The sequence below is a fragment of the Anolis sagrei genome, chromosome 6 (genome assembly GCF_037176765.1).
Source record: "Anolis sagrei isolate rAnoSag1 chromosome 6, rAnoSag1.mat, whole genome shotgun sequence".
Taxonomy (NCBI): domain Eukaryota; kingdom Metazoa; phylum Chordata; class Lepidosauria; order Squamata; family Dactyloidae; genus Anolis; species Anolis sagrei.
In genome coordinates, this window is record NC_090026.1 from 890,098 (window position 1) to 917,771 (window position 27,674).

The window sequence follows — 27,674 nt, forward strand, 5'->3', positions numbered from 1 at the left end:
TAAATAATAATATAAATAATACTTATATAAATAATAAGGATGATAATACTGATAATGTTAATAATTATATATAAATAATAAGTAATAATAACATATTAATAATATAAGTAGCAATAATATAAATAATAATACAAATAATAACTATAATATATTATAAATAATATAAATAATGATACTGATAATATAAATAATGATGATGATAATAATCATGATAATATAATAAATAATTATAATAGTAATAATAATAATAATCTATATAAATAAATAATAATATGTATATAAATAATAATGATGATAATACTGATAATGTTAATAATTATATATAATTAATAAGTAATAATAACATAATAATATAAGTAGCAATAATATAAATAATAATACAAATAATAATTATAATATAATATAAATAATAATATAAATAATCATACTGATAAAATAAATAATGATGATGATAATATAAATAATATGTATATAAATAATAAGGATGTTAATACTGATAATGTTAATAATTATACATAAATAATAAGTAAGAATAATATATTAATAATATAAGTAACAATAATATAAATAACAATATAAAGAATAATACAAATAATAAGTACAATGTAATATATATAATAATATAAGTCATAATACTGATATAAATAATAATGATGATAATAATAATAATATAAATAATAATGATAATGATAATTTTGTTGAGAGGTGATTAGATGTCCCTGACTGTTTTCCCTCTGCTGTTTTGCTGTTTTAATTTTAGAGTTTTTTTTAATACTGGTAGCCAACAAAAGATTGCTCCAGGCACTGCCAGACTCTCAAATGCTAATCAAGGTGGTCAGTTGAAACATTCCCACCTAGCTCCAGCAGACAAGAGTCCTTTGTCCCACCCTGGTCATTCCACAGATATATAAACCCATTTCCCTACTTTCAACAGACCTCACTACCTCTGAGGATGCTTGCCATAGATGCAGGCGAAACGTCAGGAGAGAATGCCTCTAGACCATGGCCATATAGCCCGAAAAAACCTACAACAACCCAGTGATTCCGGCCATTAAAGCCTTCAACAATACATTACTTATTATTATTATTATTATTATTATTATTATTATTATTATTTCTCTCCTTGCTTCCTTCCTTCCTTTGAGGTGCGCAGGAGACTCGAATAAATATGGGTAACAATAATTGATGAGCCCCCGGTGGCGCAGTGGGTTAAATCCCTGTGCCAGCAGGACTGAAGGCTGACAGGTCGCAGGTTCGAATCCGGGGAAAGGTGGATGAGCTCCCTCTATCAGCTCCAGTTCCTCATGCGGGGACATGAGAGGAGCCTCCCACAAGGAGGATAAAACATCAGAATCATCCAGGTGTCCCCTGGGAAACGTCCTTGCAGACGGCCAATTCTCTCACAACAGGACACTCCTGACATGACAAAAAAACTCCAAAAACAATAATTGATATTATTATTATTATTTTACTGACACAAAGGCACCGTATGTCACAGCAAACAAGATCTCTATGCGGGATTTCATATCACAAAACCACAAGTCGAACACTTCCCAAGCATCTAGGTCTGTGTCATCATCTAATGGTGCATTTAAATTAGGTCAATATGGGTGATAACAACAACACCAACAATCCAATGGGGCATTAGACTTGAGTCAATATGAGTAATAATAGCAATGATGACAATCATTATTTATTTATTTATTTGCTCCCTTCCTTCCTTGGAGGTGTGTATGAGAGTCGATGGTGCATTAGACTCGAGTCATTATGGGTAATAATTATTGATATTATTGATATTATTTATGTATTTATTGATTTCTCTGCATGCTCCCTTCCTTCCTTGGAGCTGCGCATGAGAGTCGATGCTGCCTTAGACCTGAGTCAATGCAGGTGGTGATGCTGATGCTGACCCTTAGGGCTGGGCGGTTTCGTTCGTTAATTTCGTAATTCGTTATTAATTCGTTTTTTTTTTTTTTTGGATAACGAAGCAATATTGAACCATTCAGGAGCAACTAAAAATCGAAACGAATTTTTCAATTCGTTTCGTAATTGTTTCGTAATTTCCGAAATTTCGTAAATTTCGAACTTTTTTAAAGAAAAATTTCGGAATTCTTTTAAAAATCGAAACGCAAAAACCCCCTAAAAACGAATCAAGTTTAGAAACAATTTTTTCCGTGGTTGCCCAGCCCTACTGACCCTCCTTTCTCTCTCTCCCTCTCCTTCCTCCCTTCCCTGTGGGCAGAGATGGAGTTTGTGACGGGGTACCGCGAGGAGATCCTGGACTTTGCGGAGCTGCTCTTTGGCTGGTACCGCCGCTTCCTGCTGGAGGCCTCCCTGGGGTGGGGGTCCGCGGAGCCGCGCAAGAGGCGGGAGGGGTCAGTGCGCCGCCTGCCCCTGGACCCCGCCCTGTGGGTGCTGCACCTGCTGCCCAACCGCGCCCTGGCCTTCTCCGTCCCCGACCCCGGGCAGCAGGTGAGCAGCCGCTTCTACGGCGAGGAGGCCCTGGCCCTGCGGGACCTGCAGCGCTTCATCACCTTTGTGGGCGCAGGAGAGGAGGAGGAGGAGGAGGCAGAGGCGGAGCTGGAGGCGGAGACAGAGGCGGAGCCAACACAAGAGGATGGCAGGCCAGAGAGGAAGGAGGAGGCGCAGCCAGGCGGGGCCCGCACAGGTAAGGCCGCGACTCACCTGCTCAAAAATGGGTCACTGTAGTGTAGCATCTAGACCGCAACACTTTGTGGATTCTGCCTGGCAAGGAATGCTAACCATTCACCTGGCCTCCTTTTGTTTACCTTTCAAATGCTGGGAAAACCTTCATTGCCTTTCCTTAGCACTATCTCTCCATCAGGGCCATAGCCAGAAAAAAAATTCGGGGAGGGTTGACAATTTCGGGGGGGGGGATTTGAAAATTTTGGGGGGGAGTTGAAAATTTTGGGGAGGGTTGACAATTTCGGGGGGGGGGGGTTGAAACCTGCCTCCTAGCTCATGCTGAAGCCAAGAGCACATTTGCAGGGGGCAGAGCAGCCTTCAATAGCCTGCAGCTCCACCCCTGTCAACCACCTCCACCAAGTCTGGCCTCCTTCATGAGAGCATTCAACACACACACCCAACTTGGTTGCTTCACTAAATCGGCTATTGCTGCAAGTAATGACAGTGTGAATAAATTGTCAATATTTGCTTGAGATAGTGCTTGCAGTTCTGGAGGGACTCTTGATTTTTTGCATCTCATAGACTTAGCGGCATGCGGATTGGGTTAACCAGTTAAAATTCATGAGTAAACCAGTTGTTTTAAAAATGGGGGGGTTGAACCCCTAAAATCACCCCCTCGCTACAGGCCTGCTCTGGATACCTGGAGGCACTGAGTTTTAGGTGATGCCCAGCCTCTTCCGCCTCCCTCACCTCCATGTCAGGGCCAGGAAGACCTTCTGGCAGCGTTTCCTGGGAAATACTATCACTAAATGCAGATCTGTCTGTGAGGCAATTCCCATCTGCCTGGCAAGGAATGCTAACCATTCACCAGGCATCCCTTTGTTTACCTTTCAAACACTGGGAAAACCTTCATTCCTTTTCCTTGGCACCCTCTCTCCATACCTGGAGGCACTGAGTTTGTCTGTGAGGCAATTCCCATCTGCCTGCCAAGGAATGCTAGCCATTCATCGCCAGAATTATGGATTGAAGGCTGCAACTGCTCGAAAACGGGTCACTGTGAAGTAGCATCTAGACCGCAATACTTTGAGGGTTCTGCCTGGCAAGGAATGCTCACCATTCACCTGGCCTCCCTTTGTTTCAAACGCTGGGAAAACCTTCATTGCCTTTCCTTGGCACCATCTCTCCGCTACAACCCAACCTCTTCCACCTCCCTCACCTCCATCTCAGGGCCAGGAAGAGCCTCTGGCAGCATTTCCTGGGAAACATTCTCACTCAAAGCAGATCTGTCTGTGAGGCAATTCCCATCTGCCTGGCAAGGAATGCTAACCATTAATAGTTATGGATAGAAATTAACTCACCAAAGCAGCCAAAGATAGACAGGACCAGTACAGGTAAGGCTGCAACTCACCTGCTCGAAAACGGGTCACTGTGATGTAGCATCTAGACCGCAATACTTTGTGGATTCTGCCTGGCAAGGAATGCTAACCATTCACCTGGCATCCTTTTGTTTATCTTTCAAACACTTTGAAAGCCTTCATTGCCTTTCCTTAGCACTCTCTCTCCATACCTGGAGGCACTGAGTTTTAGGTGATGCCCAGCCTCTTCCACCTCCCTCACCTTCATGTCAGGGTCTGGAAGAGCCTCTGGCAGCGTTTCCTGGGAAACATTCTCACTAAATGAAGATTTGTTGAAGGCTGCGACTCACCTGCTCGAAAACAGGTCACTGTGAAGTTGTTGGTTTTTTATAATGCTAATGCCTGAATATGCAAAGACAAAGCATCAAACAGAGTTGCTGCAAAAGCTGACGGGCTCTCTGAGAGTATGAAAGAAAAGAAGTGAAGCAGGAGTTTAACTCAGGCGAAGGTATTTAAACCTTTTAGATCAGTCTAATGATTCAAACAATGCAGCCTCCCCCAAGCCAAACACATGCAAGCAAATAACAAACTTGAGAACACCAGAATAATATAATAAAACAGTTTACTCACAAATCATGTATGAAGATCATCATACAGGTAAAAATCCTTCAGGTTTCATGTAATCCAAAATATAGCTAGGAACTACATGATGGCCTGTGGTACAGGTAGGCCTTACAGCATGCAGAGGATGGTTACATCACGAAGATAACTACTTTTAACTCTAAGAACACGTTCTGGGGAGACAAAGGACTAGGGGGTCCCTTTTATAACTTTCTCACTTCAAAGAGGGAATCTACTTGAGCATTTGCACGTAGGCAATGTCGATTCTGATATCCCAGCATGCAACCTTTAGGATGGGCAATAAAATGTTTGGAATGTTAGAGTGTTAATTTTCAGCAAGAGTATGGTGACCAGAGAAAAGGGGTGTCCCTAAATGCATGCTTGATTGTATAACATAATTCAACAGAAGTAGCCTCTAGACCACAATATTTTGAGGATTCCCCCTTGCAAGGAAGCCTAACCATCCATAGCCAAAGTTCTGGATTGAAACTAACTCATCAAAGCTGCCAAAGACAAGGACAAACGGGGCCAGTGCAGGTAAGGCCGTGACTCACCTGCTCAAAAGTGGGGGATGTAGCAGCTAGACCGCAGTACTGCCTGGATAATGGGACGGTTAATAATGGAACCGTTCAGTTTGTTTGCCTTTGTCAATGGAAGACCCCCCAGTGCTGAGGCCCCTCCTTCTTGTGTTGCAGGGCTGGGCCTGGGTCTGCGCCGCGTGGAGTGCCTCCTGCTAGTGACGGACGAGCATGGCACCATCCTGGGCTTCGACTTCCTGCTGGGGGGCCCGGGGCCCTCCTCCCCCTCCCCATTGGGGACCCCCCTGGAGGGCCGGGCCCTGGCCCTCCTCCTCCACTGCATGGCTTGCCCGCTGGGCGCTGGGGAGCCGCGCCGGCCCAAGACCCTCACCGTGGGGGACCCCGCTTTGCACAAGTAAGCAAGGGGGTGGAAGGGGTGGGGGGTGGGGGTCCTACTGGGACCAGACAGGGACATTCCAGTTTTCCAAGCTGTTTGGCCATGTTCCAGTAGCATTCTCTCCTGACATTTCACCTTCATCTGTGGCTAATGGTATCTTCAGAGGTCTGTTGGTGAGATAACTGGAGAGTGTATATATCCCTATGGAATCTCTCCTGACGTTTTGCCTGCATCTGTGGCTAATGGCATCGTCAGAGGACTGTTAGAGGTGAGATAAGTGGAGTGTGTATATATCCCTGTGGAATAATGTCCAGGGTGGAAGAAGGATCCCTTGTCTGTTTGAAACAAGTGTGGATGTTGCAATTGGCAAGCTTGATTAGTATTGAGTAGCCTTGCAGCTGCAAAGTCAATCAGGGAGGGTATCTGCGTGAAGGTAGCCTGGCCTCTGCTGCCTGGAGGCATCCTCTGTGAAATAATGTCCAAGGTGGGAGGAAGAACCCTTGTCTGTTTGAAACAAGTGTGGCTATTGCAACGAACAAGCTTGAATTAGTATTGAGTAGCCACGAAGTTTGCAAAGTCAACCAAGGAGGGTAGCCTGGCTGTTGTTGCCTGGGGACATCCTCTGTTTGGGAGGTGTTCACTGGCATGTAATAACATTGAGATATGAAACCATAATGGATTCTTTGTGGAGAATCTTCAGAGGTCTCACTACCTCTGAGGATGCTTGCCATAGATGCAGGCGAAACGTCAGGAGGGAATGCCACTAGACCATGGCCATATAGCCTGAAAAAACCTACAACAACCCAGCTTCAGAGGTCTGTTGGCAGTGAAGCAAGTGGAGTGTATCTATACCTATGGAATGATGTTTGAAGCAAGTGTGGACGTTGCAATTAGCAAGCTTGTATTAGCATTGAATAGCCACGAAGCTGCAAAGTCAATCAGAGAGAGTCTCTGCATAGCGGTAGTGAAGCAAGTGGAGTGTATACCTGTGGAATAATGGCCAGGGTGGGAGAAAGAACCCTTGTCTGTTTGAAGCAAGTGTGAATGTTGCAATGAGCAAGCTTGAATAGCATTGAGTAGCTGCAAAGTCAGTCAGTGAGGGTATCTGCACAGAGGTAGCCTAGCCACTTTGCAAACAGGGTGGGGGAAAAGAACCCTTGCCTGTTGCAATTAGCAAGCTTGAATTAGCATTTGAGTAGCCCTGAAGTTTGCAAAGTCAATCAGTGAGGGTTTCTGCATAGAGGTAGCCTAGCCACTTTGCAAACGGGGTGGGGAAAAAGAACCCTTGCCTGTTGCAATGAGCAAGCTTGAATGGCATTGAGTAGCTGCAAAGTCAGTCAGTGAGGGTATCTGCATAGAGGTAGACTAGCCACTTTGCAAACAGGGTAGGGAAAAAGAACCCTTGCCTGTTGCAATGAGCAAGCTTGAATAGCATTGAGTAGCTGCTAAGTCAATCAGTGAGGGTATCTGCAGAGAGGTAGCCTAGCCACTTTGCAAACAGGGTGAGGGAAAAGAACCCTTGCCTGTTGCAATGAGCAAACTTGAATTAGCATTGAGTAGCTGCAAAGTCAATCAGTGAGGGTATTGGCCTTTTTGGCTGCGCATCACGCCCTCCTGGCCGTTCTCCCCATTTGCAGGTCCCTGGAGCCACTGCTGGGGCGCCTGGGGGTGAAGATGAGCAAGGCGCCCATGCGCGGCTGGGGCCCCCGCCCGGCCTTCTCCTTCCCCACCACGCGGGGCCGGGCTTGCCACGTCTGCAAGAGGCACAGCTTCGAGGGGCCCCTCGCCCCATGGTGAGTATGGGGCCCGGCCCCTCTTCCGGTCAGTGTTTAGAAGATGAGGTTGCGCCACAGCAAGGCACAACACCCCCCCCCAAAAAAAAACTAGGGGCAGCTTCAGGGCAGAGGGGAGCTCCAAAGAGAATGCAAACAACAATGTGGTGTGGGCTTTCGGGATATCATCATCAGTATTGGAAGTATTGGAAAAGTATTGGAAAGATATTGGAAAGGTATTGGAAAAATATTGGAAAAATATTGGCAGTATTGGGAAAGTATTGGAAAAGTATTGGAAGTATTGGGAAAGTATTGGAAAAATATTGGCAGTATTGGGAAAGTACTGGAAGTATTGGGAAAGTATTGGAAAAGTATTAGAAGTATTGGGAAAGTATTGGGAAAGTACTCAAAAAGTATTGGACGTATTGGGAAGTGTTGGAAAAGTATTGGAAGTATTGGGAAAGTATTGGAAAAGAATTAGAAGTATTGGGAAAGTATTGTAAAAATATTGGCAGGATTGGGAAAGTGTTGGAAAAGTATTGGAAGTATTGGGAAGGCATTGGAAAAGTAATGGCAGTATTGGAAAAGTATTGGAAAAGTATTGGAAGTATTGGGAAAGTACTCGAAAAGTATTGGATGTATTGGGAAAGTGTTGGAAATGTATTGGAAGTATTGGGAAAGTATTGGAAAAGTATTGGGAAAGTACTCGAAAAGTATTGGAAGCACTGGAAAGTTATTGGGAAAGTATTGGGAAAGAATAATTTGAAGAATTGGAAATACTGGAAAAGTATTTTTGAAAGTTATTGGGAACGTATTGGAAGTATTGGGGAGGTATTGCAAATGTAGTGGAAAGGTATTGGAAAAGCATTGGAAAGGTATTGGGAAAGTATTGGAAGGGTATTGGGAAGGTACTGAAAAAGTATTGGAAAAATATTGGAAGTATTTGAAAGGTATTGGAAGTATTGGAAAGGTATTGGAAAGGTATTATAAAAGTACTGGAAAAGCATTGGAAAAGTATTTGGAAAGTATTGGAAGGGTATTAGGAAGGTACTGGAAAAGTATTGGAAAAATATTGGAAGTATTGGAAAGGTATTGTAAAAGTATTGGGAAAGTATTGTAAAAGTATTGGGGAAATATTGGAAGTACTGGGAAAGTACTGGGAAAGTACTGGAAAAGTATTGGAAATATTGGGAAAGTATTGGAAGTACTGGAAAGTTATTGGAAAAATATTGGAAAAGAACTGGAAAATATTTGAAGCATTGGAAATACTGGCCTGCCTGCTTGACGATGCCCCCTCCCCACTTTGTGCCCCCTCCCTCCCTCCCTCCCTGCCCCCTTTGCAGCCACCTCTGCCGGGCGGTGCTGTACTGTTCGGAGCGTTGCCGGCAGCTGGATTGGGACCGGAGCCCCGAGGACGTGGCACACCGCTTCTGGTGCCAGCGCATGGCCGCCTACATGGGCCGCGCACGGGAACTGGCCAACCTGCCCTTCACCTTCGCCGCAGGTGGGGCTGCGGCAAGAACCAAAGGGGCAGGGGGCACATGGGGGGGGGTCCTTTGCACACCCTTGACCTTTCTTTCCCCTCTCCATTCCCCCCCCCAAAGAGGCCAGCAGTGAGACCTTCAACAAGGAGGGTTTCCTGGGGTCGCGTGGGCTGACCCGGGGCTACTGGGCCGGAGAGAGCATGATGGTGCGCGCCCCCGGGTACGGCGTGGGGCTGGCCCCCCCAGGGATGGGACCCCTCCTCAAGAGTGGTGAGAAACAAACAAAAACCCCTTCCCTCCGGATCCGTCCCTACAAATGGCCTGAGGTGACAGTCTCCAAGGGATTCCCCTGGAAAGTAGTCCAGCTTCTGGGCAACATGAAGGAGGGAGGCATTTGGACCAATGAGTTTGGCTGGGCATTTAAGGCTTGTTTGGATACCTTTCTTCACCTTTTCCAGGTAACCCTTTTGAGGCGCTGCGGCCAGAAGGAGGGACGGCGCTGCCCCCAGCCCCCCCGGAGCCCCCCACCCCTCGGACCTACTTTGGTAAGACAGCGGCTCAGTGTGGGTCTTGATGACCCCTTTACAGCATCTGCTGCGCATGGGACAGCTCAATAACAACAACAACATGTGGTGCAATACAACAGCCAGCAGAGTGTGTGCTGTGGACTCATCTTGTTGTGTTTCAAATTATTATTATTATTATTATTATTATTATTATTATTATTTACCGGGATTGTGGTGCAGCTGGCTGAGCGTCAGCTGCATTAAGATCACTCTGACCAAAAGGTCATGAGTTCGAAGCCAGCCCAGGTTGGAGTGGGTTTCCAACCAATTGTGTAGCCCGTTGTCGACCTTTGCAAACATACAGTACATAAATATACTTATGTCCCCGAGGGGACTCAGAGCAGCTTACAACAAGAGTCAATATACAGCAAATATGCCACGCAGATGCACAATAAAGAACAAGTAGTTTACTCTTCGTAATACAGAACCACATCTATACAATCATGCGATCAGTTGCATTGACTCACATGATGCCCTTTTAGAGAGATTTGCAATGGTCTTTCTTTGTCCCTGTGGAAAATCTTCCTCCGACAGTTCATGAAGCAAGAGCACAATCGAACACGGTCTCTCTCTGCTTCTGCAAGCACTTGCACAGCTCAAGTCTGAATATGTAACAGTAAACAAAACTCCCAGGCTCAGCTAGCTCCCTGGGTGTAGCCCAGCCAATCAGCATCGTGCATATTATTTTACAGTTCACACAGAGGCGGTCCTATGTAATTTTCAATGGTAAGCAAACAGTATTTTGGCATGCCCCTCCCTCCAACCAATTACTGATATATATTTTCTGTTCGTTGTGGGAGTTCTGTGTGCCATATTTGGTTCAATTCCATCATTGGTGGAGTTCAGAATGCTCCTTGATTGTAGGGGAACTATACATCCCAGTAACTACAACTCACGCATTTCATGAAGCAAGACCACAATCGAACACGGTCTCTCTCTGCTTCTGCAAGCACTTGCACAGCTCAAGTCTGAATATGTAACAGTAAACAAAACTCCCAGGCTCAGCTAGCTCCCCGGGTGTAGCCCAGCCAATCAGCATCATGCATATTATTTTACAGTTCACACAGAGGCGGTCCTAGGTAATTTTCAATGGTAAGCAAACAATATTTTGGCATGCCCCCCCCCCCAACCAATCACTAATATATATTTTCTGTTCGTCGTGGGAGTTGTGTGCCATATTTGGTTCAATTCCATCATTGGTGGAGTTCAGAATGCTCCTTGATTGTAGGTGAACTATACATCCCAGTAACTACAACTCACGCATTTCATGAAGCAAGAGCACAATCGAACACGGTCTCTCTCTGCTTCTGCAAGCACTTGCACAGCTCAAGCCTGAATATGTAACAGTCACCAAAACTCCCAGGCTCAGCTAGCTCCCTGGGTGTAGCCCAACCAATCAGCATCGTGCATATTATTTTACAGTTCACACAGAGGCGGTCCTAGGTAATTTTCAATGGTAAGCAAACAGTATTTTGGTGCCCCCCCCCCAAAAAAACACAACAATTACTGATATATATTTTCCGTTCGTCGTGGGAGTTCTGTGTGCCATATTTAGTTCAATTCCATCATTGGTGGAGTTCAGAATGCTCTTTGATTGTAGATGAACTATACATCCCAGTAACTACAACTCGCGCATTTCATGAAGCAAGAGCACAATCGAACACGGTCTCTCTCTCTGCTTCTGCAAGCATCTTCCCAGCTCAAGCCTGAAAAATGTAACAGTAACCCAAACTCCCAGGCTCAGCTAGCTCCACAGGCATAGCCCAACCAATCAGCATCATGCATATTATTTTACAGTTCACACACACACACTAACTGATTCCTTACATGCCTTAATAATAGGGTGCATAGCAAACCACAGAAGTAAACACTTAAGCGGCTGAGGGGGGGAAGGAAAGGGCCCAAGGTTGTGAGGAATTGTGGGAGTTGGAGTCCAAAACACCTGGAGGGCCCAAGGTTGCCCGTGCCTGTTTGAGTCTGAACTTTGAAAGGAGCTCATTGAGCTGCAGGAAGGATTTGGAGAGAAAGGAAGCTGCTAGCACCATGGACAGTTCTTTGGGAGTTTGGCTGGAGTTGATGTGATTGATGGGCCAGACCCTCTTATATCTGTCTGACCCCCCCCCCCCACTTCACTTTCTGTTGTGATGCAGGATCATGGAAGGAATACTATCAGTGGCGGGGGCTGCCCCTGGGAGCCCCCCTGGCGGTCATCCTCACCTACCCGCTGACCATGTACTACATCATCACCCAGCTGGCCCCACAGCACTGTGAGTATTGAATATTGGGGGGGGGGGGGGTCTTTATGGGGGTCCCCAAATACCCCCTTCTTACTCAAGGGGGAGAATGCGGAGGGGGTCTCAGACCTACATTGTAATATTTTCCTCCTCCCCCCACAAATCTAGGAATAGTTTAAATTGAAGGGATATATATATATATATATATATAAGAACTCTAACAAAACTTTCAAAATTATATATATATATATATATATATATATATATATATATATATATATCCCTTCAATTTAAACTATTCCTATTCTTATATATATATTAGGCTTGGGCAATCCATGGTTCTAAATGGTTCTAAAGTACTTACAAAACTAAAGTTCTGGTGGTGAAAATTTCCGAACTCTAACAAAACTTTCAAAATGTAATTGTTATTTCATTATTGGTGATTTTAATGACAGAACCAATTAGGAACTGCCATTTGTTATGAAATTTTGAGAGTTTTGTTAGAGTTCTGAAATTTTCACCACCAGAACTTTAGTTTTGTAAGTACTTTAGAACCATTTAGATTGAACCATGGATTGCCCAAGCCTAATAGATATATATACACACACACACACACACACACACACACTAGCCATCCCCTGCCATGCATTGCTGTGGCCCAGCCTGTGTATATGTGTTTTGGGTGTGTTTATATTTGTGTATATATATGTTTGTGTTTATATATGTGGTTTTGCTCATGCATTGTAATGCATTTTTCATTTTTATTTGGCTTTTTGAGTCCCTTCCGCTGTGTTTTTCAGTGTTTTTGATGAGTAATGGTCACTCGTTGGCCTGTTAAGCGTCTTGTGTCCAAATTTGGTGTCAATCCATCCAGTGGTTTTTGAGTTCTGTTAATCCCACAAACGAACATTACACTTTTATATAGATAGATAGAGATATAGATATATAATGTACAATATAATAGAGACCCCCAAAGGCCATCTAGTCCACCCCACTTCTGCTTTTGTGCAGGAATAGCACACTCTAATGCCCCCTGACAGATGGCTATCCAGCCTCAATAATAATAATAATAATAATCCTTATAAATAAAAATGTAATGTTTGTTTGTGGGGAGCTCATATATTCCAAACTGCTAGATGAATTGACTCAAGATTTGGACACAATACACGTATCGAACTAATGTGTGACCATCACTAACAAAAACACAAAATTAACCCACAGCAGCAAGGAATTAAAAACCTAAAAATGCAAAAAGGCGATACAGCGCATGCACAACAAAGACTCCTCTGGACGTTCAGTAGCGCGTATGCGTGCACATAGGAGAGGTCAGGGAGCCGGGAGCGCAGTGCCGTCTCCAGTCTGCAGTGAGGTTTCTGCGAAGGCCTCATGTGGGTCTGGGGTCCCCAGGTGAAGCCCAGAGTGACCCCCCTCTTAGTTTTGCTGTCTCTTTCCTTCCTCCTTTTTCAGTCCCAGAGCTGAACATCCTGAACAAGCAGTCCCTCAAGATCCATGTGGTGGAAACGGGCAAGGAGTTTGGGGTGCTGATGGCCTTCTGGGTAAGTAATTGGGGGGGGGGGGTCTCCAAGGGCAGAGGGCAGGAGGAGGTTAGGGTCGGTGGAGTTAATTTATTCCTAGGGCAAAAGGATCTGGCCACTTATATAATAATAATAATAATAATAATAATAATAATAATTATTATTATTATTATTATTATTATTATTATTATGCTTATTTATACCCCGCTTTATCTCTCCCAAAGGAGACTTGGATTAATATAGAAGCATCAGTATATTGTATTGTCGAAGGCTTTCATGGCTGGAATCACTCAGTTCTTGTGGATTTTTTTGGGCTGTATGGCCATGTTCTAGAGGCATTCTCTCCTGACGTTTCGCCTGCATCTATGGCAAGCATCCCCAGAGGTAGTGAGGTCTGTTGGAAGTAGGAAAAATGGGTTTATATATCTGTGGAATGACCAGGGTGGGACAAAGGACTCTTATCTGCTGGAGCTAGGTGTGAATGTTTCAACTGACCACCTGGATTAGCATTTGATGGCCTGGCAGTGCCTCTAGCATTCTCTCCTGACGTTTCGCCTGCATCTATGGCAAGCATCCTCAGAGGTAGTGAGGTCTGTTGGAAGTAGGAAAAATGGGTTTATATATCTGTGGAATGACCAGGGTGGGAAAAAGGACTCTTGTCAGTTGGGCTAGGTGTGAATGTTTCTACTGACCACCTTGATTAGCTCCAGACACAGCCCATTGTATGCTAATCAAGGTGGTCAGTTGAAACATTCACACCTAGCTCCAGCAGACAAGAGTCCTTTGTCCCACCCTGGTCATTCCACAGATATATAAACCCATTGTCCTAATTCCAACAGACCTCACTACCTCTGAGGATGCTTGCCAGAGATGCAGGCGAAACGTCAGGAGAAAATGCCTCCAAAACATGGCCATATAGCCCGAAAAAACCCCACAAGAACATCAGTATATTATTGTTGTTGTTGTTATTACAGTGTTTCCCCACTTATTGCGGGTGTTATGTTCCAGGACCACCAACAAAAAGTGAAAATCCATGAAGTAGGGATGCTATATACGTATATCGAGTTCCTATGGTGAGGCAGAAGCAAGGAGATAATTTTTTGGCTAGCTATCTCTGCTTTGCAATCTCTTTTGATTGAATTTATTTATTTACTTATGTATTACATGCATTTGTACCCCTCCCCCTTCTCCCCCCAAAGGAGAACTCAGGGCAGCCTCACAGAAGCATCATGTGATGCTATCAACAAATCAACAGGGGGTACAATTAAAACAGTAAAAATCATTAAAACACATTATACACATTCAATTATTCAAATGAAATCCCCTTCCACACTCCATTGTTGTCAGGAGGCGGTATTAGAATGCCGCTCTGGACAATTTATTTATTTGGTTTACTTTTACCCCGCCCTTCTCACCCCGAAGGGGACTCAGGGCGGCTTACACATCCAAGGCACAATTCGATGCCCATAGCATACATAATACACAATAATAAGCAATAAAACAAAATAACAAATTAGCAAACAACAACAACAACAATACATTGCATCTAAAACCGTTAAAACCAATAAAACCAGTAAAATTTCATACAAACCGATACAACCACTTCTTCCTTCTTGCCAGTCAGTGTTCGCTATCTCATGGTTCAGAGTTTTCTTCCACATTTATCAGTCCACATATATCAGTCCTGCCGGTCCTAATTGCCTGGTTGTCCTATCTAGTTAGCAGACTGCCCGAAGGCCTGGTCCCACAACCACGTCTTTGTCTTTCTCCTAAAGGACAGGAGTGATGTCGATGCCCTGATATCCACTGGGAGTGAGTTCCACAGGTGGGGGGCCACCACTGAGAAGGCCCTGCTCCTCGTCCCCACCAGCCTTGCTTGAGAAAGCGGTGGAGTCGAGAGCAGGGCCCCCTCAGATGATCTTAAATTCCGTGGTGGGACGTAGAGGGAGATACGTTCGGACAGATACGCTGGACCGGAACCGTACAGGGTTTTATAGGTCAAGACCAGCACCTTGAATTGGGCTCGGAACTGAACCGGCAGCCAGTGGAGCTGACACAGCAGAGGGGTGGTGTGCTCTCTGTATGTCGCCCCAGTGAGCAGCCTAGCTGCCGCTCGCTGGACCAGTTGAAGTTTCCGAACCGTCTTCAAGGGCAACCCCACGTAGAGCGCGTTGCAGTAGTCTATTCGGGATGTAACAAGAGCGTGGACCACTGTGGCCAGATCAGACTTCCCAAGGAACGGGCGCAACTGGTGCACAAGTTTTAATTGTGCAAAAGCTCTCCCGGCCACCGCTGAGACCTGGGGTTCCAGGCTCAGCGATGAGTCCAGGATCACTCCCAAGCTGCGAACCTGCGTCTTCAGGGGGAGTGTAACCCCGTCTAACACAGGCTGTAACCCTATTCCCTGTTCGGCCTTACGACTGACCAATAGGACCTCTGTCTTGTCTGGATTCAATTTCAATTTGTTAGCCCTCATCCAGTCCGATACAGCAGCCAAACACCGATTCAAGGTCTGGACAGCCTCCTTGGTGACAGGTGAAAAGGAGTGACAGATCTGGACATCATCTGCATAGAGATAACATCGCAGTCCGAAACTCCGAATGATCTCCCCCAGCGGCTTCATGTAGATGTTAAACAACATTGGGGACAGAATTGAACCCTGTGGGACTCCACATGACAACGGCTGTGGGGCCGAACAGGTGTCACCCAGTAACACCTTCTGGGACCGTCCCTCAAGAAAGGACCGGAGCCACTGCAAAGCAGTACCCCCAAGTCCCATATCTCTGAGGCGTCCCAGAAGGATACCGTGGTCAACGGTATCGAAGGCCGCTGAGAGGTCCAGCAGAACTAACAGGGACACACTCCCCCTGTCCAGCTCCCTGCGCAGATCATCTACCAAGGCGACCAAGGCTGTTTCCGTTCCATGTCCCGGTCTAAAGCCAGACTGTGCCGGATCTAGATAATCAGTGTCTACCAGAAATCCCTGGAGCTGTGTCGCCACCACACGTTCCATGACTTTGCCCAAGTAGGGGAGATTGGAAACTGGCCGATAGTTGTCTAATTGAGTGGGGTCCAGTGATGGTTTTTTCAACAGCGGTTTGATAATAGCCTGTTTTAGACTCGCTGGAATCTTGCCCTCCTGCAAGGAGGCATTAACCACCACCTTCACCCACTCTGCCAAACCCCCTCTGGCTTCCTTTATCAGCCAGGATGGGCAGGGGTCTAGGATGGCAACCATTCATAAACTGGGAGGCAAAAACTCATGAAACAGCGAGTCTGCGAAAAGCGAACCGCAAAGCAGCGAGGGAACACTATATTATTAATTATATTTTTTATATCCTGCTTTACTCTCCCGCAGGAGACTCAAAGCATCTTAACATAAGAGTATCTGCAGACAATTTAAATTATTATCAAATTAAAAGTATGACCACATAGTTTGAACTCTGCAAATATGCAAACATCGAAACAGAATTAAACTTAACAGTATTAACAGCACTAGAATTCACAGCTATTTGTTGGGGATTCCTCATCTTCGGAAGAGGAAGGGGAGCAGAGAAGTGCCCAGGAATTGGAGGGAGAAGAAGATTCAGATGATGGGGGTTTGAAAGTGCCCACATTTCTAGAGAGATGAAAAGAGACAGAGCACAGATGGTGTTCAGCTGCTAGAAACGCTGAGCTAATTGGGAGACGCCCTAGCACCTCCTGCATGAGGAATTCAGGGCTATAAATCAGAGGAAGGAGCAGTCAGATTTTGCTGGTAATAACGACCCTGATACTGTTGTTTTCACTCCAACGGAATCTGTTTTGTGTCTGCTGTTAAGAACGCTAAGCTAATTGGGAGATGCCCTAGCACCTCCTGCATGAGGAATTCAGGGCTATAAATCAGAAGCAGGAGTAGTCAGCTTTCGCTGGTAACAATGACCCTGATATTGCTGTAATCTGTTTTGTGTCTGCTGCTAAGGACTTAGTTCATTGCCTGTTGTCTGATGGAAGACTGGTGTTTCTTTTGGGACTTTGTAAGAGACTCTGATTTGTGTCTGGATTAAGACTTCCTGGTTTTCTTTTGCACTTTTCAATTGCATTTGCTTGTCCTTTGTGTTTGCTGAAGTAAAGCATTATTCTTTAACTTTCAACATTGTCTAAAGGCTGTTTTGGGAGGGCAATTCAGGATACTATTCAAAGCTAAAAAAAAAGGAACCCCATGCAGTTAGCAGTGAAATGGCAGGGAATAGCTTTTGAGGAAAGGAGACACAAAGAGAGGCCGGAGGTCTGAAAAGCAGCACGGCTTTATTACCAGCTGGGGCCTGGCGAGGAGTTCTCTCTTAAAGCACCAGAGCACCCGATCAAGGGGCTGACTGCCTTTTATAGATTCCAATCGGAGTCAAACAAAGAAACATGCTACTACATACAATATTGTAATTCCCACGTCATCTTAGCATCATAAGAATATCAAGTTCTAACTTCTAACATGCAAAAAGGCATGTCTGTGTCTTGCTGAAGAGCAAGCGTCTTACAGTCATCCATCAAGGGGCCCACTCTGACCTGTCAAGAGGCTCCTTCCTTAGAAGGAAGACACTGGGCCTTTCGTACCAGCCTGTGGCTTATCTCCTGGAATGTAGAGATAACATGCCCCACTTCTCCTCCCTCCTGCCATGCCTGCTTGTCTTGTCAGCATTCTTTTTACACACACACACACACACACACAGAGCCTGAATGTTCTATACATTTAAAGTACATATGATTTTATGCATAAATCAATCAATAAGTATCTATTTTTCCAATATCTCCTCATCAGCAGGAGCGTGATGCAATCAAACACGTAAGATGCTGACAGGTTGACTGACATTCCAACACACCCTGAGAAGAAAGAAACAACTTTGTAGCCTCTCCTCCTTCAAAGGAGATGGAGCGTGGTCCCGATTCCTCTTCTGTTCTTTCATGGGGAGGCCTTTACTCCGTGGTTGGGGTACTTCCCTGTCCGAAGGGGACTGGACTAGATGACCTCAGGGAGACCCCTTCCCTCTTGCAAGGCCTTCTGTGTTGACATTTCCTTCCTTTTGCAGGAGCTGTCCGTGCTACTGCCCCACGTCTCCTTGGAGCTGCTCTTTGTGGGGGACACTTTACCCCCCGAGTTGGACGGCCAGCAGTTCCTCTTGCAGAGAGATGTGAGTCGGGGGCCCTTCTCTACGGAAGGCCCTATAAGCCCGGGTTCATTACCACAACACATTGGTAATGGTGGGGGGGGGGGATTCTCTGCATCCCTCTTCCCCCCTTTGTACAACCATCACCCCTTTTTTCCTTAGTCAAAGGTGTGATTTATAGTTTTCTCCTTCCAGGCATGCCCTCCCTACATACTCTGCACACCAGACTGATTGCCTCAGAGGCAAGCTTTAAAAATCAACCTATACTTAGCAGAGTCCTTATCACTAGTTAGCAGAGTTTTACTGCATCATCTGACCTTGTGCCGCTCACTGTTTAAGACTTGGAGCTGCTCTTTGTGGGGGACACTTTACCCCCCGAGTTGGACAGTAAGCAATTCCTCTTGCAGAGAGATGTGAGTTGGAGACCCTTCTCTACAGAAGGCCCTATTAGCCCTGGTTCATTACAACAGCACATTGGTACCGCCCGCCACCCCCTCTTCCCTCTGTCAAAGGTGTGATTTATAGTTTTCTCCTTCCAGTCATGCCCTCCCTACATACGCTGAGCACTGGCCTGATTGTCTCAGAGGCAAGCTTTAAAAATAAACCTATACATAGCAGAGTCCTTATCAGTAGTTAGCAGAGTTTTACTTTATCGTTGGACCTCAAGACTTTGACTCAGTTTTCATCCAAGCTCACAGTGGAGGCTTTTGTTGCAACCCAGATCAGGAAACAAAACCATAAGATATGAATCCACCACACTTGACTGTAGGAAAAAAGAATCCTTTTTTATTGATGAAAAATGGTTACAAAATAGAGGAAAATACAAAGTCCAAAAAGCCACAGTAAAATTCAGCAGTCAGGAATATCTATGAACTAGATCAAAATTCCAAAAGCAACACTATAAAAACCTGGAACCTGTTAGCATCTCACTAACCGTACTTGGAAACTAGAAGCCTCTGGGAATGCAGGCCATGGGAACTGGGAGATCTGCCAAGGTAATGCCTCAGTCTAAACGATGCTTGCTCTAACGAGACAGCCCAGGGGGAGACACTTAAAACTAAAGAAACTGTTTCGGGACACGCCTCCAGGCTTTGAAGCCTCCTTTTCCTTTAACCTACTTGACCTTTGCAGGCTCTGTGATTCACTCCTGTTTTTCCAAATCTGTCCTCTCCTATCCTCATTAAAAAAAGGCAGGTGCTAGCTTCTCTGGAGAGTTATTACCGCTTGATTCTGAAACATTCTCATCAGGATGTATAGTTTCACTTTCCAAGCCACTGCCTTCAGAATCAACAGTTTCCAAACCATCAGGGAAAAATACATGTTCAGTAGCCTGTTCAGTTGCATCAGGAAATACAATCAGAGAATCAGGTTCAGGTTCACACGGAGGCTGAGGGTCAGGTTCACACAGAGGCTGAACCCCAACAGCTTTTAATCATGACACATTCCTTTATGTACAGCTATATATAAACACACATCAGAATTCCCTGATGTCCTGTCAATCAATGACATGGGCAGAGATATACTCATAACAGAGGTAACAGATATGAGCAACAGAGGTATGGCGAGAAGCAAGAGAAAAACTCAAGCTTCCTGCTCTCTTTAATACCCATACATCATCAGCCAGGGACCAAAGTGGACGATGCAACCCTCGTCATGCCTGTCCCATGGTCATGATTTAGCTTCTTTCGCCTGTCCTGCCAGTTAACCCTTTAGTAGGTGTGTGACCACATGTCCATTAGAACTGTATTTCCCACCAGTTTAATACAATAGGGTTACAGCCAATGCATTCCTGCCTAACAATGCATTCTCTATCTAACATCCTCTCCTTTGGGGCATGAGGCTTGGACAGGAGGCCCCTGACCCATTATATGTCAATGGGGAGGGGGTCTTCATTCATTCATTCCTCACCCCCGTTTCTTCCAGGAGGAGCAAGGTGTCTCTGTCCGGCCTGGACTGACCCCCAGGTCAAAGGGGGGCCGCCGTGAGCTGCAGATGGGCTTCAGTGCCCGGCCCTATCACCTCCTGCAGGCCCCCAAACCGGACCTGGTCATTGGTGAGAGGAAGGCCAGGGGGAGGGGGAGGGGGAGGAGTGAGACCCCCATTAAGGGGAAGGGAGGGGGCAAGGTATTAGGAGGGGCAGGAAGGTGGGATCCGCACCTGACACTTTGTCTCTGTCCCATCAGGGTTTAACTCTGGATTCGCCCTCAAGGAGACCTGGCTGAGTTCTCTCCCCCGGCTCCAGGTAAGGCAATGGGCAGCAAAGCCCCCCCCCTTCCCTCTGAAGACCCCCATGTCCCCTCCTGACAGCCTTACCTGCCAGGTAGGAGGTTCATTGCGTTACGAGTGCCTCTCTCTTAGCTTACTGCTAGTCCTGGCTGGAGGAGACTCATTGAGTCAATGGAGTTTAGTGGATTTTCTCTGGGCCTGATTGATCTATTGAATCCATATGAAGCACCTGAGAGCCTTACCTGCCAGGTAGAAGGTTTGTTGGGTGAGGAGCGACTCTCTCTTAGCTGACTGCTAGTCCTGACTTGAGGAGACTCATTGAATCAATGAAGTTTACCTTTCCAGAGTAGATTCAGTGGGTCTATTCTAGTCCAAAGTAACTCATTTGCATTCATATACACCTGAGTGCCTTACCTGCCAGGTAGAAGGCTTATTGAGAGAAGAACACCTCTCTCTTGACCTACTGCTACTCATTGAATCAACAGGGTTTACCTTTCCAGAGTGGATTCAGTGAGTCCAGTCTGGTCCAGCTTAACATATAAGGATCCACGTTATGCACCTGAGAGCCTTACCTGCCAGGTAGAAGGCTTGTTAGGTGAGGAGTGTCTCTCTCTTAGCTTACTGCTAGTCCTACTTGAGGAGACTTGTTGAATCAATGAAGTTTATCTTTCCAGAGTGGATTGAGTGGGTCTATTCTAGTCCAAAGTAACTCATTTGCATCCTTACCTGCCAAGTAGAAGGCTTATTGGGTGAGCACCTCTCTCTAGACCTATTGATAGACTCATTGAATCAATGGAGTTTACCTTTCCAGAGTGGATTCAGTGGGTCTATTCTAATCCAAAGTAACTCATATGCATCCATATACACCTAAGTGCCTTACCTGCCAGATAGAAGGCTTATTGAGTGAAGAACACCTCTCTCTTGACCTACTGCTACTCATTGAATCAACAGGGTTGACTTTTCCAGAGTGGATTCAGTGAGTCCAGTCTGGTCCAGCTTAACATATTAGGATCCACGTTATGCACCTGAGAGCCTTACCTGACAGGTAGAAGATTTATTGGGTGAAGAACACCTCTCTCTTGACCTACTGCTAGACTCATTGACTCAATGGGGTTGACCTTTCCAGAGTGGATTCAGTGGGTCCGTTCTGGTCCAGATCAACTTTCATACACCTGAGAGCCTTACCTGTCAGTTAGAAGGTTTACTGGGTTATGAACACTTATCTCTTAGCTTCCTGCTAGTCCTGACTTGAGGAGACTCATTGAATTGACAGAGTTTACCTTTCCAGAGTGGACAAAGTGGGTCCATTCTGGTCCAGTTTAATTCATATGCCTCTGTATACACCTGAGCGCCTTACCTGCCAGGTGAAGAGGGTCTTTCTCTTGACCTACTGCTAGTCCTAACTTGACTCACTGAATCAGTGGAGTTTACCTTTCCAGAGTGGATTCAGTGAGTCTGCCGTGGTCCAGATTAACGCATAAGGATGTGTACGATTCACCCGAGAGTCTTACCTGCCAGGTAGAAGGTTTATTGAGTTAAGAGCATCTCTCTCTTGACCTACTGCTAATCCAGACATCAGCAGACTCATTGAATCAATGTTTACCTTTCCAGAGTGGATTCAGTGGGTCTATTCTAGTCCAGAATAACTCATATGCATCCATATACACCTGAGAGCCTTACCTGCCAGATAGGTGTATTTGGTGAAGAGCATCTCTCTCTTGATGTACTGCTAGACTCATCAACTCAATGGAGTTTACCTTTCCAGAGTGGATTCAGTGGGTCCATTCTGGTCCAGTTTAACTCATATGCATCCATATACACCTGAGAGCCTTACCTGCCAGGTAGAAGGCTTATTGGGTTATGAGTGTGTCTCTCTTGACCTACTGCTAGTCCTTATTTTTGGATTGTCACGGACTCTATTGAATTTCCAGAATGAATTCAGAGGGTCCATTCTGGTCTGGAATAACTCATATGCAGCCATATGATGCACCTGGGAGCCTCACCTGCCAGGTAGAAGGTGCACTGGGTGAAGAGCGTCTCTCTAGACTCATTGAACCCATGGACTTTACCTTTCAGAGTGGATGCAGTGGGTCCATTCTGTTCCAGAGTAATGCATAAGGATGTGTATGATGCACCTGGGAGCCTTACCTGCCAGGTAGAAGGTGCATTGGGTGAAGCGCTCCTCCCTCTCGCCCATCACCCCGCTCTTCCTCCTTCCCTTGCAGTCCCTCCGGGTCCCGGCCTACTTCACCGAATGCAGCGAGTACAGCTGTGCCGTGGACGAGGCGGCCGTCTCGATGGCGACGGGGGGCACCACCAGCCCCGCCCAGGTCAACCCCTTCCGCTCGCCCTTCCGCCAAGCCGGCATCGACAACGCCATGCCCTGGTGCGTGACCTCTGACCCTGGGCCCACCTAAGTGCGAGCAGTCCCCCAGTTACAAACAAGACAGGTTCTGTAGGGTTGCGCTTAAGTTGGGTTTGTATGTAAGTTGGAACAGGGACAGAGTTTAAGTGTGATTCCTGCCATATCTACCTCTCTCTCTCTCTCTCCCTCTCCCTCTATCTATCTGTCTATCTATCTACCTATCCATTTCTTTTTTGTCTATCTCCTTCTATCACTATCTATCTATCTCTCTTTCTATATATCCCTCTATCTCTCTATCTCTATACGTATCTCTATCTCTTTTTCTGTATCTCTCTACCTCTATCTATCTATCTATCTACCTATCTATTTCTCTCTCTCTCTCTTGTCTATCTATCTCTTTCTATCACTATCTCTATCTCTCTATCTCTTTCAATCTATCTCTTTCTATCTATATATTTCTATCTCTATCTCTTTTTCTGTATATATATCTCTCTCTACCTCTATCTATCTATCTTTCTATCTATTTCTCTCTCTCTTTTGTCTATCTATCTCTTTCTATCACTATCTATCTCTATCTCTATCTCTCTTTCAGTCTATCTCTATATCAATCTCTTTATCTTTCTATCTTTCTTTCTCTATCTCTCTATGTATATCTATCTCTTTTTCTGTATCTCTATCTATCTATCTATCTATCTATCTATCTATCTATCTATCTATCTATCTTCCTGTCTGTCTGTCTGTCTATCTATCTATCTATCTATCTATCTATCTATCTATCTATCTATCTTCATACCAGTCTACCTATTTACTAACCTTTTTATCTATCTGCAAATCCATCTATCTATCTATCTTCATACCAGTCTACCTATCTACCAGCCTGTCTATCTGCAAATTTCTCTATCTACTTATCCATCTACCTATCAAACAATCATCTTAACATCATAACAATCTATCTCCCACTCTATCTACCATCTGTCTGTCTATCTATGTATGCATCTACCATCCTGTCATAACAGTCTACCTGTCTACCAGCCTCTCTATCAGTCTAGCCATCTACCTTCACTGCTCTCTTTCTACCTCTATCTGTCTGTCTGTCTATCTATCTATCTATCTATCTATCTATCTATCTATCTATCTCTATCTCTCTTTCTATCTGTCTCTCAGTCTCTTTCTGTCTCTATCTTTCTCTATCTTTCTATCTATCCCCCTCTCTCGCTCTCTTTCTATCTCTATCTCTCTCCTTCTATCTCAATCACTCTCTATCTTTCGCTCTCTCTCTTTCGATCCCTCTCTCTCACTCATTTACTCTTTCTATCTTTCTCTTTCCATCTATATCAATCAATCTCTATCTCTCTCTTTCTATCCCTCTCTCTCACTCACTCTCTTTTTGTCTGTCTCTGCCTATCTCTTTCTCTCTCTCTTGTCTATCTATCTCTTTCTATCACTATCTATCTCTCTCTCTTTCAATCTCTCTTTCTATCTATCTCTCTTTCTATCTCTATCTCTCTATGTATATCTATCTATTTTCTGTATATATCTATCTCTCTACCTCTATCTATCTATCTATCTATCTATCTATCTATCTATCTATCTCTATCTCTCTTTCTATCTCTGTCTCTCAATCTCTTTCTATCTCTCTCTTTCTCTCTCTCTCTCTCTCTTTCTATCTATCCCCCTCTCTCTTGCTCTCTTTCTATCTCTGTTTATCTCTTTCTATCTCTATCTCTCTCTACTTCTATCCCTTTCTTTCTTTCTTTCTTTCTTTCTTTCTTTCTTTCTTTCTATCTCTTTCTACCCCCCCTCTCACTCTCTTTCTATCTTTCTCTTTCCTTCTCTATCTATCCTTCTATCTCTATCAATCTCTATCTCTCTTTCTATCCCTCTCTCTCTCTCACTCACTCTCTTTCTATCTTTCTTTTTCCATCTCTATCTATCTATCCTTCTATCTCTATCAATCTCTCTCTATCTCTCTTTTTATCCCTCTCTCTCTGCCTATCTCTTTTTATCTCTCTCTCTCTATCTATCTATCTCTATCTCTCCTTCTTCCTTTCTCTCTCTCTCTCTTTCCATCTCTCTCTCTGTATTTGAAAAATCTTCTGTCCTTGGTTAGAAAGTCTTATTTCCTGTTCAATTCTGTGGTCTTGACTTTGACCCTTGTTGTTGTTCCTCTTCCAAAAATTCCTTTTTTGTGGCGACCACAAACGATGTTGACTTGGTCGAGACTGGATGAGGAGATACGCACGGGGAAACTGGAGCAAAGTGGGCTGAACCATGTCCTTCCTGCAAAGACAAAGTTTTGGCCGTGGAATAAATTTTCCCCCGTGTTTGTATGATCAACCCATTAGAAATGTCATTGGCAACCCAGGAACCAAAATAGTGTAATTGCATACTCTTCCAGGAGGAAATTTCCCTTCCGGGGCATTGATTTCTGTCACTTCCTGTTGTCTCAGCCTCGTTCTTAACTCAGAGTCATTTATGTCGGATGTTTGTAACTGGGGGACTACCTATAATGGCATCCCAAAAGAGAGGAGGGACATGGGAGCGAGGAATCTTTGCGGTTGTGGCACCAATGGGGGTGTCCGTTGGCCTCTTTGGGAGCCATTGGCCCAATTGATCCACTTGGCCTTAGGCATTGGGGAAGAGAGAAGGGCTTCCGACCTATACGCATCATGGAGCCCCCTCATTGCACCTGCCTTGACCTCCATGGCAAGCCAATGGGTAAAACCCCCTCTCCGTTGCCTTGCCTTGCCTGCATTGCATTGCTTTCCTTTCCTGCATCATTTGCATTGCCTTGCCTGCATTGCTACCATCGCATTGCTTGCCTTACTTTGCATGCCTTGCATGCCTTGCCTTGCTTGTGTTGCATTGCATTGCACTGTATTACATTGCATTGCTTGCCTTATTTTGCATGCATTGCATGCCTTGCCTTGCTTGCCTTGCCTGCATTGCTTTCTTTTCCTGCATTGCTTGCCTTGCCTTGCCTGCATTGCTACCATTGCATTGCTTGTTTTACTTTGCATGCATTGCATGCCTTGCCTTGCTTGTGTTGCATTGCATTGCATTACATTGCATTGCTTACCTTTCTTTGCATTGCTTGCTTTCTATTGCTTGCATTGCCTTGCCCCCACTTGCCTTGCCTTGCATTGCTTTTCTTTCCTGCATTGCTTCCATTGCCTTGCTTGCATTGCTACCATTGCATTGCTTGCCTTACTTTGCATGCATTGCATGCATTGCCTTGCTTGTGTTGCATTGCATTGCATGCCTTGTATTGCTTGCATTGCATTCCCTTGCTTTCCTTTCCTGCATTGCTAACATTGCATTGCATTGCATGCCATGCCTTGCTTGTGCTGCATTGCACTGCATGCCTTGTATTGCTTGCATTGCATTGCCTTGCTTTCCTTTCCTGCATTGCTTGCATTGCCTTTCCTACCTTGCTACCATTGCATTAATTGCCTTACTCTGCATGCATTACATTGCATGCCATGCCATGCCTTGCTTGTGTTGCATTGCATTGTTTGCCTTGCCTTGCATGTAATTGCCTTGCCTGGCCTTGCCTTGTGCCTCACCTGCACCCTCCCTGCTTTCCTGCCCAGGTACTCCAACGCCTTCCTCTTCTACCTGATCTACAAGGCCTCGGCCAGCAACCACCGCCAGGCCCCCGGGGCCCCCAGTGCCAGCGGCCCCAACGTCCAGGGCCCCCCTCCTGTGGCCCCCCCTCCGGCCCACAGGAACCCCAAGCCCCCCGAGGGGCCCCGAGGAGCCCGGCGCAAGAAGAGGCAGGTCCGCGCCTCCGGACGAAGGCGCAAGTGAGCAAGGAAGGCCGGAGGAGGAAGAGGGGCCACAAGGGCCCCAGGAAATAAAGCGCCACCTCCCTGTTTCCATTTGCTTCACCTGTGGTCATTTGCATAAGGGGCGTGCCACACCTTGGGGGTCCACATACACACAGGTGTTGAGCCTGAGATAGGGGGCAATGGGGCCTCTTCCCTCCAACGTTCCTCCAATGTTAGCATAATAGAGTTGGAAAGGAACCTCTAAAGGCCATCCAGTCCAACCCTGTTCTGCCATTATGCAGGAAAAGCACAATTAAAGCACCTCTGAGAGATGGCCATATAGTCTCTGATGATTATGATGATGATGATGATGATGATGAGAGAATCCTAAATTTGAAAGAGACCACATGGCTCATCTAGTCCAACCCCCTGCCTTGCAGGAAAGGCACCATCAAAGCACTTCAGACAGATGGCCATCCAGCCTCTGCTTAAAGACCCCCAAAGAAGGAGTTTCCACCACACTCAGAAAGCAAGGCCTGCTTCCTCTTCTCGTGGCATCATTCAGACATTTAATAGGATCATGGAAAAAATTGGACAAGGAGCTCAGAGCTTTCGCTGCTGGATTGCTCCAAAGGAAGGGGTCTATACTACAAATCCCAGGATTGCATTGAATGGGTCATAGCTCTTAAAGGGGCAGCAGAAGATTGCCATAATTGGGAGGGCAGCCTGCTTGCCCACCTGCCAGCCTCTCCTTCCAGAGCCATACGCACTGAGGGCTTTCCTTCCTTCCTTCCTTCCTTCCTTCCTTCCTTCCTTCCTTCCTTCCTTCCTTCCTTCCTCCTTCTATCCTCCCTCCCTCCCTTCTATCCTTCCTTCCATCCTTCTTCCTCCCTCCCCCCTCCTTTCTTCCTTGCTCATTCTATCCTTCCTTCCTTCCTTCCTTCCTTCCTTCCTTCCTTCCTTCCTTCTATCCTTCCTCCCTCCCTCCCTCCTTCCTTCCTTGCTTCTTCTATCTATCTATGTATCCTTCCTTCCTTCCTTCTA

The 27,674-nt window shown here is 45.5% G+C and overlaps 1 protein-coding gene across 1 annotated transcript; it reads left to right on the forward strand.

The window, feature by feature from the left end:
* The first annotated feature begins 2,244 nt into the window (after nucleotides 1-2,244).
* Nucleotides 2,245-26,670, forward strand: ZMYND15 (zinc finger MYND-type containing 15). The gene is made up of 14 exons (XM_067469553.1): nucleotides 2,245-2,668; nucleotides 5,318-5,555; nucleotides 7,175-7,330; nucleotides 8,653-8,813; nucleotides 8,914-9,063; nucleotides 9,252-9,338; nucleotides 11,510-11,626; nucleotides 13,061-13,149; nucleotides 18,192-18,293; nucleotides 18,890-18,910; nucleotides 20,193-20,322; nucleotides 20,453-20,511; nucleotides 22,721-22,881; nucleotides 26,454-26,670. Exons 1-14 carry the CDS (start codon nucleotides 2,245-2,247, stop codon nucleotides 26,668-26,670), a joined length of 2,112 nt encoding a protein of 703 aa, XP_067325654.1.
* The last annotated feature ends 1,004 nt before the right edge of the window (nucleotides 26,671-27,674 follow it).

Bases quoted from the DNA above. Each gene is read 5' to 3' on its own strand.
- ZMYND15 (XM_067469553.1), top strand. From the start codon at position 2,245: ATGGAGTTTGTGACGGGGTACCGCGAGGAGATCCTGGACTTTGCGGAG. The intron at 9,064-9,251 runs GTGAGAAACAAA...CACCTTTTCCAG, and splicing joins GGGACCCCTCCTCAAGAGTG to GTAACCCTTTTGAGGCGCTG. The intron at 20,323-20,452 runs GTGAGAGGAAGG...CTGTCCCATCAG, and splicing joins CAAACCGGACCTGGTCATTG to GGTTTAACTCTGGATTCGCC.